Source organism: Suncus etruscus, chromosome 2 (assembly GCF_024139225.1).
Source record: "Suncus etruscus isolate mSunEtr1 chromosome 2, mSunEtr1.pri.cur, whole genome shotgun sequence".
Lineage (NCBI taxonomy): Eukaryota > Metazoa > Chordata > Mammalia > Eulipotyphla > Soricidae > Suncus > Suncus etruscus.
Genome location: NC_064849.1, coordinates 133,862,892 through 133,877,160, shown reverse-complemented (window position 1 = coordinate 133,877,160; position 14,269 = coordinate 133,862,892). Strand labels below are relative to the sequence as shown.

The following is a 14,269-nucleotide window of genomic DNA, read 5'->3' as shown; positions in this document are numbered from 1 at the left end:
CATAACTGAAACCCAACTATAATCATATTTGTAATCAAGGTGTTTAAATAAAGATATTAATTAAAAAGAAAGAAAGTAGTCTTTCCCCCAAAGAATATTTAGAAATCCTTGTTCCAATGGTTTTGATATATTTCGGTTTACATATTGTCTTCACTGGCAACAACAACTTGGCCCTATCTCAGCAAAGAAAATCCAGGTTCTAATCTCAAGTTTGTTCTTTTGGGAGGGTGTTCAAGAGTACTCAGGAGAGCACTGGAGGCCCAGCTTTGAACTCAGCCAGAGGTTCCATGTGAAGCTCAGGCTCTCTGGTGCTGGGCTGTCCCACAGTGATTCAATCCCAAGGCTGCACTCATGGTATCAGGGAATCACGTGGTGCTAGAAATTAAATAGGGATCAGAGACATACAAGACATGTACCTTAATCCCTGTATTACTTCTATGATCACTTGATATTCATTTTTAAGTTTTTGTTGAATAACACAATTATTTGGGAAATTGGTATATTTAGTAAATATTCTTGATCACAAAATTAAATAACTTATCAAATATTATTATAAATACTCAATTATTAAATAATTGACTTAAGCCTACTGGTTCTCTTTGCATACCCTGACATTCCTTTCTCCAAAGAAAATGAGCAGAAATGTGAAAATTATAGGAAAGCAGTTGAGAAAGGCTTAGAAGACTCAAAGGACCAGAGCACATGTTTTGTATGAAGGAGGTCTGGGTTTAAGCACCACGTGATCCCTTGAGTACCACAGGGGAGCAACTCCAGCACTGATCTTTGTGTCCCCAAACCAAAAATTAAAAAAGTAAGTCAAGAAGGAAACGGAAAATGTTGATGCATGGCAGTTGGACTTGGACATACCCTTTGGATAAACCCACTGTAATGACAGTTGAACCTGGATACACCCCTGGAGAGTCCAGATTCTGGACATGCCCCCTTGTCATTGCCAGGTATAAAAGGAAAAACTTGCACAGTTGGAAGGGGGGTCCAGGATAGTGACCAGAGCAGCACCTGCTGGTCCTGGGGGGAGGGGAGTGCCAGACATAAATCATCAGAAAGATGCTGCTAACTTTGTATCTATTCCTTTCTCTTTCTTTTCTTTCTTTTTTTTTTTTTTTTGGTTTTTGGGCCACACCCGGCGGTGCTCAGGGGTTACTCCTGGCTGTCTGCTCCGAAATAGCTCCTGGCAGGCACGGGGATCATATGGGACACTGGGATTCGAACCAACCACCTTAGGTCCTGGATCGGCTGCTTACAAGGCAAACACCGCTGTGCTATCTCTCCGGGTCCTCCTTTCTCTTTCTGTTTTGTAGCAGGGTCTCCCCACAGTCACCTCAGGCCAGTGAATTTCCATCTATTTCTCCCTCTCTCTCTCTCTCAGAAATCCCTGGGCAGCGACAGTAGACCTCAGACTCCAGGAAGAATAAAAAGTATATTTGGTTTCTCTTTTTCTCTTCTCTCTCAGTCCTGGGACTGGACTAGATGTTGGCGTTCCTGGGTGGGCAGGAGGTCCCACTCAGCAGCCAGGCTCCATGAGCCCCATGTGAACCTTGCAGCCGTGCAGCCCTGGCAGGCTTGGGCCTTTGCAGGAGGAGGTTCAGAAGAAAGGAGAAAGGGAAGTTGAAAATTTCTATTTGTTGTTATAAGCACAGAAAGTGTCTTCATACCTGAATCACGTGGTCATCGCTTGTTATTTCTATGGCTTCGTGGCAATGGTCTAATGCTGTAAACACTGAATTGCAGGCCCTGAAAGTGGCAAAACCCGGATATTAGTTCTTCTGTAAAACCATTAGCCTTTCACCCGATAATTTTACAAAGTAAACAGTACTTCAGAATCATTAAAACTACACATTTTCATATTCTGAGAAAAATAATGAACCTAGCTTTTAAACTAAAAGAAGCAGCAATAACATTACTCTGTGGCAGTGGTCCTCAAACTATGGCCCGCGGGCCACATATTGTATTTGTATCTGTTTTGTTTCTTCATTGCAAAATAAGATCTATGCAGTGTGCATAAGAATTCGTTCATAAGTTTTGTTTTTACTATAGTCAGACCCTCCAACGGTCTGAGGGACAGTGAACTGGCCCCCTGTTTAAAAAGTTTGAGGACCCCTGCGTCTGTGGTGTATATTGTGTGTAAGAGACAAAAGATTCATGATGCATCAGAATCAGCACAGAGCATGGAACAAACTGTATGTGCTGGATGAAACCTGAACACTGATACACTGAACTGAGATGCTGAAGAGATGGTGTCTGTCTCAGTGTTGATCTTGCTTCCATTCACAGTGGTCATGGAGAAGTCAAGTCCCCATCAATTAGGAGAACCTAATTAGGCCTCAATTTGATCTGAGGTCGTCTGGCCTTTTGCAACAGATACAGAAAAAAAGCTTTTATTCTCTTTTCTTACTTTTGTAATTCTTGAAGAAAAAAAAAAAAAGAAAACCAGCCTTTAAGATACTCTGTATCCAACCATAAGCCCTGGCCCTGTGAAAGGCAACTATGGCAGAAATCGGCTTGCAGCATGGACTGTGCTCAGGCAGCTCTCCAGGGGAGCACTTTCCTTAATGGCCTTCTTTGGCTAGCATATCTGAAGTCGCTTTCATTTCTCAGTGAGAAATCTACAGCAAATGCAAATACATTCAATTACTACCCCACACAGCAAATAGGAAGCTAGTGACGCAGCCAGCCGTGCTATTTGTACCGACTGCTGAACACACACACACACACACACACACACACACACACACACACACACACACACACACACACACACACAACCTTGATTTACTGGACTAATGTTTCTTCTAAATTAGGCTCTTAAAATGTTACTAATTCTTCCATTCAGAAAGGAATCTGAATTTGCCTTTTTTTCAGCTGTTTCTGAGGAGCAGGCCAGGAAGAATTACAAGAAATCTGGCTCACTATTTTGCCGGTGGTGGGACGTTGGGTGACTTTTTAAAAACAAAAAACAAAAAACAAAAAAACTTCTCTGGTTCTCTAGGCTTTCATCTAGAAAAGGAGGATAACACCCTATTTTTAAAGGTTGTTGTAAGAATCCAAACAGTTCGCTTAATGCATTTTGCAAAAGGATTGGGACAACGTAAGAAGACAACACACTATACTTCATATTTCTAAGATTATTTCTCTTTGTTCTCTAAGACTTTCAAAGGTCACTGGCAAAAAGAAAAGTGAATCATGATCTACCTTTTCATTCGGGTAGACCTGAAGCATCAAACTCAAATGTATTCGACAAGAGCAAGGCAACCCACAAAGAGAAAGAAGAGTACCTACTGGGGGGTGGGCCATGAGGGGAGCTCTGATGTTTCTGAGAAGCAGAGATGACGTTCTAGCATGGAAGGATAATGGAAATAATCACAAGGAGGGTAAGTGGAGGGGAATAGAAACCCAACTTAAGCGAGGGCCTGATTAGTACAGTCTATTCTACTAAATTTGCTACCAGTTAATCAAATCTTCACAAAATCTGTTCAGTTAGCTGGTTGTATTTAGTGACCATTTTTGTTGCATTTAGCAATTGTTTTTTATTTGTTTGTTTGTTTGTATTTTTAAAAGCAAAAAGGGAAGGCCAGTGTAAGGTATAGCTGTAAGGCACTTGGCTTACACCTGGCTGATCCTGGACAGATCCCTGGCACCAAATATGGACCCTCAAACACTGCCAGGAGTGATCCCTCAGCACAGAGCCAGAAATAAGTCCTATATCGCCAGGTATGGTCCCCACAAATTAAGTTAAAAATGTTAAAAAATGAATAAAAGAATATTTTAAATCATTACCCAATTCAGCACTGCATGGTTCTCCTGAAGAAGCAGGCAAAGGGTGGTGTTGGGGTATCTTATCAAAAGGATTTCCCAGGAACCTGGGAACACACCTACTACTATTGGATAGTAGCCTCAGTCCTCCAGAACAGAATGGGGGTAAGTGTACCCCATGGGGAATAACGTCTTAACCTTTAGAGCTTTACAAGTATACAAGTTGCCTTGTATCTCAAGTGATAAATCCCTTTCTTGTCCAAGAATTTTGTTAAAGTACTGTATACAAGCAAAGTATGTAAACAAGTACTCCAAGGTTCTACTGATTTAGTCAGTGCAACAGGTTGCTTTTAGACAAGGTCTTAGCTCCAGACTCTAAAGTTTACTGATTTAATGTTCATTTGATGACTATTCACAAAGCACAAAACCCTAAGTACAGGGCCCAGAGGGATAAAGTGGAAATTCTCATCAATTGCAAAAGAGTATTGTAGGTCTAGATCATTCCCTTTTACCACTTCCCCCGAGACTAGCCTTAACCAGACGGCATGGTATATATCCGGGTTTTGAACCTCTAAATTGATGGTTCTATTGACTCAACCTGCAGCAAAATGAGATTATCAATCTAAATCTGACTCCTAAAGTGAGGAAACTAAATTGCTTGCATTAATTCTCTTTATAAAGAAAATTGGTTTTATTAGCATTGTGTTTTGGAGAATCCTGTAACTCTGCACCTAGAATGTCTTCAGTTTTGTAACCTGAGCATTAAGTGGGGAAAAGCTGTGCAGGGAAAGCAAGCTCAGAGCAGCTGGGTGCAAAGTTCTGAAGGACTGGCAGTGCTTGGGGGTCCATATTTGGTGCCAGGGATCTGTCCAAGATCAGCCATGTGCAAGTCAAGTGCCTTACCAGCTGTACCTTACATTGGCTTTCCCTTTTTAAATGATTGTGCTACCACCTTTTTTTTTTTTTTGGACCACACCCGGCGATGCTCAGGGGTTACTCCTGGCTGTCTGCTCAGAAATAGCTCCTGGCAGGCACAGGGACCATATGGGACACCGGGATTCGAACCAACCACCTTTGGTCCTGGATCGGCTGCTTGCAAGGCAAACACCGCTGTGCTATCTCTCCAGGCCCGTGCTACCACCTTTTTAAATGATTTCCTATCACCCCCCCTTTCATAAAATTATGCATATTTATAAAAAAATTACCCAGAAGCTCCTCTGAAATCTTTAAGGGAAGAAACAGAAAACTCCATAGGCCCTGCAAATTGTAGCTGAGGCTATTACCACTCCATTCTCCCATATTGTCCAGAAAGCACAGGTTTTGTTTTGTTTTTTTTTTCATAGAGGGAAAAGGAATATCACAGGGGCTCATATGAAAAGTGGACACAGAATATAGTGGTACAATGGATGCAGAGCCATCATCAAAGATAGTGGCTTTTCTTCCACACCACCATCAACATCACAGAGGGGCCCAGTGTTACCCCTAGTGTACTCCTGGCTCTTAGTATTTTCCTGCCAACTGTGGCTGAAGTGAATTTTATAATTCCTTGTACCTTTACTTCCAAAGGACATCTAGAAACTAATCACACTCATTGCTCCCCAACATACAATGCAAGTGCACACACATGTAAACGCACACACACAAACACACAGTGTCTGGAACAAAGGTTGGAAGAAACAAGGGATAACCTGTTGGGAGGAGATTATGAACTCAAATTCACATCTCAGCAGGAGAAGCAGGGGAGGCAAAAAGTTTATGGCTTTACTACTGATGGGACTTGTTCTTGGGCAGCAAATTAAGGGAGAGAGAGTTTCTTCAGGTCTTCACAGCTCAGTTTCTCCTCAGTTTAACACAAGAGCTGTCAAACAGAGCTATCTTGGGTATGAAACAGTTAATACCCACAGATGTAAAGTTCCACAGAATAGAGTTTTGCTCACTAGAAATGATCCTAAAAATCAAAAATTGCTACCGTCTGAGTAGCAATTGGAATAAACTGAGTGTGATGATTTGGGTGCGAGACTGTGGTGATAATATCAAACTAACAACAGGTCAACAGCTGGCATTGAATATCAACTGCTCAAACTCCTGGTGGTGACTAAATCTCACTTGAATATTTTCATAAGATGCTTCTTTTGATGATAGACATTCAGAACATTAGAAAACATAAATGGGCATTGTTTTGCTAATATTTCACTAGAATTACCCAATTTACAAATCTGTCAGTTCAATACATTTATCAAATGTACTTAGAAAACTTAGTACTCTCATCTTTGAAAGGTGTTCCATATAATGCAATTTTAAAATCAATTTCTATCTTCTACTAGATCATATTAGATTTTCGTTGTTATTGTTAAAGATGGCCACCACACATGAAGATCTGGACAGAGTCTGCATTCGTTCTCATCCCCACAGCTCAGATTGTCCTTGCAGAATGCTAGTATGTCACATATTTAGCTGCAGCTGGGGGCGGAACTGCAGGGGAAAGTATTATATAATTAGACTATAATTATTCTGGCATTGTGTAAAAAAGAGCCAGTCTGCAGCAAGACAGAGTTTCCTCCCTAACTTTGAGGAGCAGGTAAGTGTTGAATACGTGCTAAAGAGCTTCATGAACTGGGGCAGTCATGGAACAAGTTGTCACAAGCCCCTGCCTTTGCCTCCTTTAGAGCACACTTGCTTGCTTTCCCACTCACTCTGCAGGTTGCTTGTGACTAGGAGGAAGAGCCTCTGCTAGTCAAGATTAGGTTGGTATAAATTGTAAGTGATTCAGGAGAATAGGCAAGTCCACCTTCCTGAGTCACTGTCTCCTAGGTCAAGTCCATTTACCAACTTCATGGTGATTTCTATTAAGAACTTGACCATTTTTATGATTACCTTGACCACAATCCAATTCACTACGCAGCTCTAGTGAGTGGGGAGACATTGTAATCCTAGAGAGTGGGAGTAGTCACACACTTGTACTGCTTTGAGTCTGGTAAGACCTGTGCAGAATTCTCTGACCCTGCCTCTAAGCAAAATTTATCGAGATGAACACCCAAAGTCCTTCATTTTCACCACTATGCTAGATGGGGTTACTAATTTAAACTTGCCCAATGTGCCTTCAACCCAATTCCCATAAACATAGCATCTTCTGGCATCTTATAAGGACCATCCCATTCAATGAAAGAGAAATGCTACTGAAGGGAAACTGATATAGCCTACTTAAAATGAAGAAAATCAAGTGGATAGACAGTGCAGTAGAGGAGGTACTTGCCTTGCATAAATTTGACTAGGACTCAAGCCCTCAACCTCAAATGGTTCCCTAAATATTCCAAGCCTAATCCCTAAGGGCAGAGCCAGGAGTAAGCCCTAAGCACAGTTAGGGATGACCTCAAAATAAAAATTAATAAATAAAATGAGGGAATTATCATGCTGTTTAACATATTACACTGTTAATAGAATTAAACCCAAATGAAAGTTCTTTTTCTAATCTATAAAATGTGGCAACATTTAAAATGAAAGCATAAAGTCTTTTTGCTCTCAATTATAATAGAGACCCCCCCCCAGAATAAAAACAATGAATGTGTGTAAACAAAATTCTTTTTTTTTTTTTGATTTTTTTGGGCCACACCTGTTAGATGCTCAGGGGTTACTCCTGGCTACGCACTCAGAAATTGCCCTTGGCTTGGGGGGACATATGGGACACCGGGGGATCAAACTGTGGTCTTTTCCTTGGCTAGCGCTTGCAAGGCAGATACCTTACCTCTAGTGCCACCTCGCTGGCCCCGTGAACAAAATTCTTAAGTTGCTCAAACTTAAGAGCACTCAATGTGGCTTTCTTGATAAATTCTGACATTTTCCCAAAGGATAAACATAGAGATTTTTTTTTAATTCAATGGATTTAACCTAAACACTTAATAAGTTTCTGGCAATAGTCTTTACCTATGGTGCTAAATAAAGATATTCCCTATTGTTTTATTTTGGGGGGATGGGGATCACTTCTGGTGGCACTCTGATTGAACCTAGGGCATCACACATGTATGACGTTCTCTACTATTTGAGATAAATTAAAAACAAAATAAACCACTAAAGGTCAGAGATATAGTATAGGTATTAAACTATTTGCCTGCAATATCTGTCCCTAATTCAATCTTCACATAAGATTCCTTTGCTTTGCCAGGAGTGCTCCCTGAGCACAGATCCAAGAGTAAGCCCTGGTATGGCTCAACACCCTCCCCAAACCAAATAAGTATAAAACAAGGTAACACTTGCCTCTAACACTGTATTCTTTGTGGGGAGCAAAGTTTTGTTTATATTTACTTTAGTCACACATGCTGGTGCTTCATGGTGCTCTGGGACTGTGGGGGATGCTAGAGACAGAATTCTGATTTCCTGAATACAAAAACTGCAGTCAGATTTTTGAGCTCCCTCTGGCTGAGAGGTAAAATTTTATATCTCTGTCTCTAGATGTATGTCATCATTCCACATCCCATAAGCTCCTATATCCCTCTACAATGTCCCTGAGAACCTTTCAACCTTTTGGGAATATCAGTTTCATAGTCACAGTTCTAGGACTTGTTTTTGTTTGGTTTTGGCTGTTCCCTTGCTTTGTTTGTTTACATCCCATCGTGGGTGAAATCATCCAGAATGTGCCTTCCTTCTTTGAGTTTATTTCACTAAATATGACCTTTGGGAGATGTCTTTTCAATCCACTTTCACCTAAAAAATGGACTTCCCCATACTTTATTTCTTAATGCTTCTCTTTCACTGCAAAGCAAATTCCCCAACCTGAGTGAGCGACCAGAAGCACCTCGCCCTGTGTGTAGATGTCAATCTATTCTGCTTCCAAGGAACAGAGAATGCCATGGAAAATACTTTAAAAAGGGGTTTTTCCCCCTTTGAAGACAAAGTCATTAAGTGAGATGCCAGTGAGCTCACTGTGCACCAAGCCAGAAGCTCTCTTTTTGCTGAGAGAAACTATGCTGGGGACTGTGCCTAGTCTATGGAGAGAGAGGTAGAGACACATCTGGCAATTTGAAATCAATATCCTCAGCCAGCCCAGAGGGTGAAAATGAAATGCCCTGGGCAATCACGTCCTGATGAGATATGTTTAGAACCAGAACTCTGAGAACTCTTCAAGATCTTGTGAAATTATGAGTACGTGACTGCCTCCCACTCTCTAGGACAATATCTTCTGCCTTACTGGAACTTGTTGGGAAGTTGGATTATGTCAAGGTCATCATAAAAATGATCAAGTTTCAGTATAATTATATATATGCAAACCACAGAGTCAATAACACAGAAAACATGAGATCCAAACTTCAACTAAATTTAAAACATGCGCAACAAGGTGGCAGGCTAGGGAATAGGGGAAGCAATTCGGGGGCAGTGGTGTAGGGAACTTGACATTGGTAGTGGGATTGGTGCTAGAATATGTATTTAAAACTTACTAGCTTTGTAAATCATGGTTCTTAAAGTCTCAGTTCAAATCAATGTGAGATCAGAAACTGACCTCCTAGAAGGTTCCTAGGTTAAGGAAAGTCTCCTTTCCCCCAGCTCTCTCTGCTTGAGGTTAAAGATATTTGGGTCCTAAATACACAGAACAAAGCCAGAGCAACGTCAGCCTGAAGAAGTCCCTAATATTATAAGGCAGATGGAAGGCCAGCAAGCAATTGGCTCACAAACTCTAAGATCCCTTTAAAGAGACCAAAACTGTTTCTTGAAGATCCTTCCAGCCTAAAGAGGCCACAGAAAGGCCTCATGTAATTGCTATTACTATGTGACAATTACTAAATGCCAACCTAATAACAAGCAGTAATTTATAAATCTTTTTTTTTTTTTTTTTTTTGGTTTTTGGGCCACACCCGGCATCGCTCAGGGGTTACTCCTGGCTATCTGCTCAGTAGTAGCTCCTGGCAGGCACGGGGGACCATATGGGACGCCGGGATTTGAACCGATGACCTTCTGCATGAAAGGCAAACGCCTTACCTCCATGCTATCTCTCCGGCCCCAATTTATAAATCTTGAACATAGTGAATAGAAAGTAGTTCTCCAAGGCAATTCCTAATTTTGATCTAACTGTACAAAAATGTAACAGTACTTTTCCTACGGTATAATTTTAAAACTATTGTAAATAGAGGAAAATATTGTCCACAGAAGAAATGCTTCTAATTTATTTTACTATACCAAAGGGTTCCAGGTTTAGGTTCTGCATATGCCAGCCACCCTTTATCTGTTTAATAGCTTCAGAATCTTGGGGATTTAGCTACAAACCTGGAACATCAGTCAGATGACAGACAAGCTTCTCTACTGAGTTGTTAGCTTTAAGTTTTATCTTGATGTGCCACATACCGTAATTTGAACTGTGAGCGAACTTCTCCATGTTCTATTTGAATCAGTTCATTATAGCAAGCAATTATGCTGCTATTCTCCATAAATCTCTGAAAAGAAAGCAAAGATAATACATAAGACATATACAATTACCTTTTAAAGAGTCAAAGCAATTGTAGCAGCTATTTCCCCCCTGATCCAGACAAGTGTTATATAAGACACATGTAAGAGGGGAAGAGGAGATGAAATAGCTTGGTTGACATGCTTGAAACACTTGGTAAATTGAAGAGAAATAAAACTACACACTGGGGCTGGAGAGATAGCACAATGGTAAGGTGTTTGCCTTGCTAGCAGCTTATCCAGGATAGACAGTGGTTTGAATCCCAGCATCCCATATGGTCCCTGTGCCTGCCAGGAGTGATTTCTGAGTGAAGAGCCAGGAGTAACCAACCCCTGAGTACCACTGGGTGTGACCCAAAAACAAAAGAAAGGAGAAAGAAAAAGAAAGAAAGAAAGAAAGAAAGAAAGAAAGAAAGAAAGAAAGAAAGAAAGAAAGAAAGAAAGAAAGAAAGAAAGAAAGAAAGAAAGAAAGAAAGAAAGAAAGAAAGAAAGAAAGAAAGAAAGAAAGAAAGAAAGAAAGAAAGAAAAAAGGAAGGAAGGAAGGAAGGAAGAAAGAAGGAAGGAAGGAAGGAAGAAAGAAAAAAGGAAGGAAGGAAGGAAGGAAGGAAGGAAGGAAGGAAGGAAGGAAGGAAGGAAGAAAGGAAGGAAGAGACAGAGAGAGAAAGAAAAAAACCTATACACTGATTTCCCCTTCTCACAAGGGATGGGGTAGAGGTGCGGGGAAACAGTTGATTAGGAACAGTCAGAGATGATAGGTCCAAGGGTATAGAGTGCCTCCCCTTATTCATTATTGAGAGTCTTTAGTCTATAGAACACTAAGAAGCTTCTGAAATGACACTAGTTGGGCTTACAGTATGACATACTGTGAGTGATTTCTCCCAAGGTGAGGGGGCCTTCTTGGGACCTGCTCGACCTTTTGAGTGCCTACAGGATTCACTTCTCTTCCCTCTTCCTCCAGAGGTTCCTCCACATACATACAACCATTTATCCAGTGTCTCCCTGAAGAATCCCTGTACTCCTTACACCCCAATACACCAATCTCTGGTCAGATGGAAGGGCTAAGAAGAGGGAAAGTCAATCAAAGGCTATTGACAAAGCAAAATAAAAACCTAATTAGATTTAGGTTTAGCTTATAAATTAGTGGAGATTGTTCTGAGTTGATGTTTCATATATTAAATTAAAAATCTGTGATAAAAAATAAGTTTTTTAAATATTGGCTTATACAGGACTATTTTAGGGGCTGGGGAGATTGTACAGAGGTTTTAACATACTTGTCTGAGATGTGATTAACTCTGGTTCAATCCCTGACAGCACAAATTGTCCCCCAAGTATTTCCAGGAGTATAGATCTAGAAGTCTGATCAAACCAACTATGGCCCCCCCAACAAAAGGATTTTTTTTAAAAGATAAATTTCCAAAGTAAAAATTTTGTTGCCTATTTCTAATGATAAACTACACATGAATTTAATAGTGTATAAATTTTAGAAAAATATGCATAAAGCCCCAAATCACTGATAATGTCACAGGCTGAAAAAAATCATTATGATTTAAATAACTGTCTTTACTTTTTTATTGTGCATATAAATCTACATTTTATATATATATATTTTTTTATTTTGGTTTTTGGGTTACAACTGGTGGTATAGTATTTTTGACTCTATGCTCAAAAGTCTCTCCTCGTAGACTTGGGGGACCATATGGGATGTGAGGAATCAAAGGCAGGTCTGTCTTGGGTTGGCTGCATGGAAGGCAAAAGCTCTAATGCTGTGCTATCTCTCTGACCCCATACATTATATATTTATAATCTTTAAAGATTTACTTTTATTTAGCCATACATGACTTTTACTCTCATCTGTAGATGATAACTTTTCAAGAGACTTTATTTTTCTTTAGCTCACCTGAAAACATCCTTAGCTGTGAACAATTGATGGTTTCTAAATGATGGAGCCTTTTGCTTGCACTTTGTGGTATCTTGTGTTTTGTAGGATGAAAGTAATGGAAGGCACCACTGTGTTCTACTGGGGTAATTTTTCAGATGGTAATACCTATCTCTGAAATAATTTGAATGAACCCAGAATTGTTCAAAGTTCAACCTGCTCAGAATTATGTAGGCATACACCAAAAAAGCAGAGTCCTAGTATGGTTACAGAAAGTAGGGGGCTCTTTCCTCAGGCATTAACTGTGCTTCTACACCATATTGTTGACTGGCAAGAAGCCTTATTTGCCAAAGAATACCTATAAAGTGTTGTTGGAACACTAAATGGTCATGGAACTGTTTGAGCAAGCCTACTTTGGGGAACACAACATGCAGTTCAGAGTTAAACACTAGGCTTTTGCATCTTTTATTTTTTTAATGACTAGGACTTCTGGCAAGTTATTTAGTTACTTTTGAAGTCTTTCCTCCTCTACAAAAATGAGGGAGGGAAAAATTAAACTTCTGTATTCAGTAAACCACTGAGAAGGTAGCTCGATTAAGTAATATACCGTAATTATCCACTTCCTACTTCCCAGGAAGCCTCTCCAGGGAGGAACAGTCAAATCGCTGGCATGCTAACACATTGCATCGCCCATGCTAAGTGCTCCACACATACTTGTTGGACGGAATCAGCACTGTTTCAAACTGAAAAAGAGGCACACAGAGGTGGATGTAAAAACAGCTGCAGTCATCCTTTGCTGAATGCTGATTTCAAAGAGGCTCCAATGAATGAGCCTCACAGAGACAGCCACTTAAACACAGTTCCATTGGCTTCGAGGAGGAGCTGTTATGGAATATTAAATGGCACAATTTGTTCCTGGATCCTTACTCAGGGACCCATAGACGGAAGCACTGGCCAATTAGCCAGCAACACTGGGGCTGGGTTTCAGCAGATGATTTAAGATGACCAAAACAACCTCAGAGAGGGAAACAACCTCTCAGAAGCAAGAACAACTGTCTTATATGGAAGGGTGCTTGGGTACAGAGTTGCCAAAGACAAGTTTTTGCCCAAAAAAGGATCCTGGTCACCTGAAGAAACAGTCTCAGCTGATTTTAAACCACATTTACTCAGGAGAAAAAAATCTTCAAAGGTGTATCCTTAAGAAAGAGCCCAAAGAGTGTGGGGACACCCTATTTTAGCAGGATAAACTGCCCTGGTCATGAGTCCCAAGTCTCAGCAAGTATTCTTCACTAAAGTCAGCTATAGAAAGCAATACACTAGTGGGATAGAAGAAAACAGAATCTTTTAGAACAGGCGATAGATGTGTAAAAAGGAAACAATGGAACTTTCTAAATGAACCTCATGGTCTAAATCATCATATTTATATGCAAAGAAGGCCAGCTATTTCTCCTCAACTCTCCTCATCTCTAAAACTGTTAGTGGGAGCTCACCATACTAAAGCTGCAGGAATGTGGGTCACCAAGTGTGGAATCCTTAAGATGCTGTGCATTCTGCAGTCAGCCCCCAGGCAGTGAGGCAACCTTGTCCTCATAATCTGGGAGGTTCTACCTCAAACATGACAGGGGGCCAGAGCAATAACAAAGCTGTAGGGAGTTTACCTTGCACACACCTGACCAGGAACTGGATTTGATTCCCAGTATCTTATATGGTCCCCTGAGCCTTCCAGAAGCGATTTCCGAATGCAGAGCCAGGATTAAACCCTGAGTACCACTGGGTATAGCCCCAAAACCAAAAACGAGAGAGAGAGACAGAGAGAGAGAGAGAGAGAGAGAGAGAGAGACAGAGACAGAGACAGAGACAGAGACAGAGACAGAGAGACAGAGAGAGAGAGAGAGAGAGAGAGAGAGAGAGAGAGAGAGAGAGAGAGAGAGAGAGAGAGAGATGAAGAACAGCATCAAGTTGGTTGTGGTAGAGAAATCTATGGCAGAAGATCTAGAAACCCTGTTAATCATGTTATTATGTTCTGGTATGGGAAATAAAAAAAGGTTTCAGTTACATGGCTTGTGAAGTCATTTTTTTTCTCTTTGGAAATTTCCATTCCAAACCTCAGCAGTACTGCACTCACTGAGAAACAGATCATAGACATACCATTCAGAATCATGATCACCATTTGAGAGATATAATGGTGGATAT

The 14,269-nt window shown here is 40.6% G+C and overlaps 1 protein-coding gene across 5 annotated transcripts in view; it reads right to left on the bottom strand.

The window, feature by feature from the left end:
- PDE8B (phosphodiesterase 8B) overlaps positions 1-14,269 on the bottom strand; it is a 262,958-nt gene that overhangs the window by 85,068 nt on the left and 163,621 nt on the right. For all 5 annotated transcript variants that reach the window (XM_049766043.1, XM_049766046.1, XM_049766044.1 and 2 more), the window contains 2 exons: positions 10,102-10,190; positions 1,674-1,752 (listed from right to left, as the gene is read on the bottom strand). In XM_049766043.1, the coding sequence (XP_049622000.1) occupies positions 1,674-1,752; positions 10,102-10,190 (168 nt within the window). The remainder of the gene's footprint in view (positions 1-1,673; positions 1,753-10,101; positions 10,191-14,269) is intronic.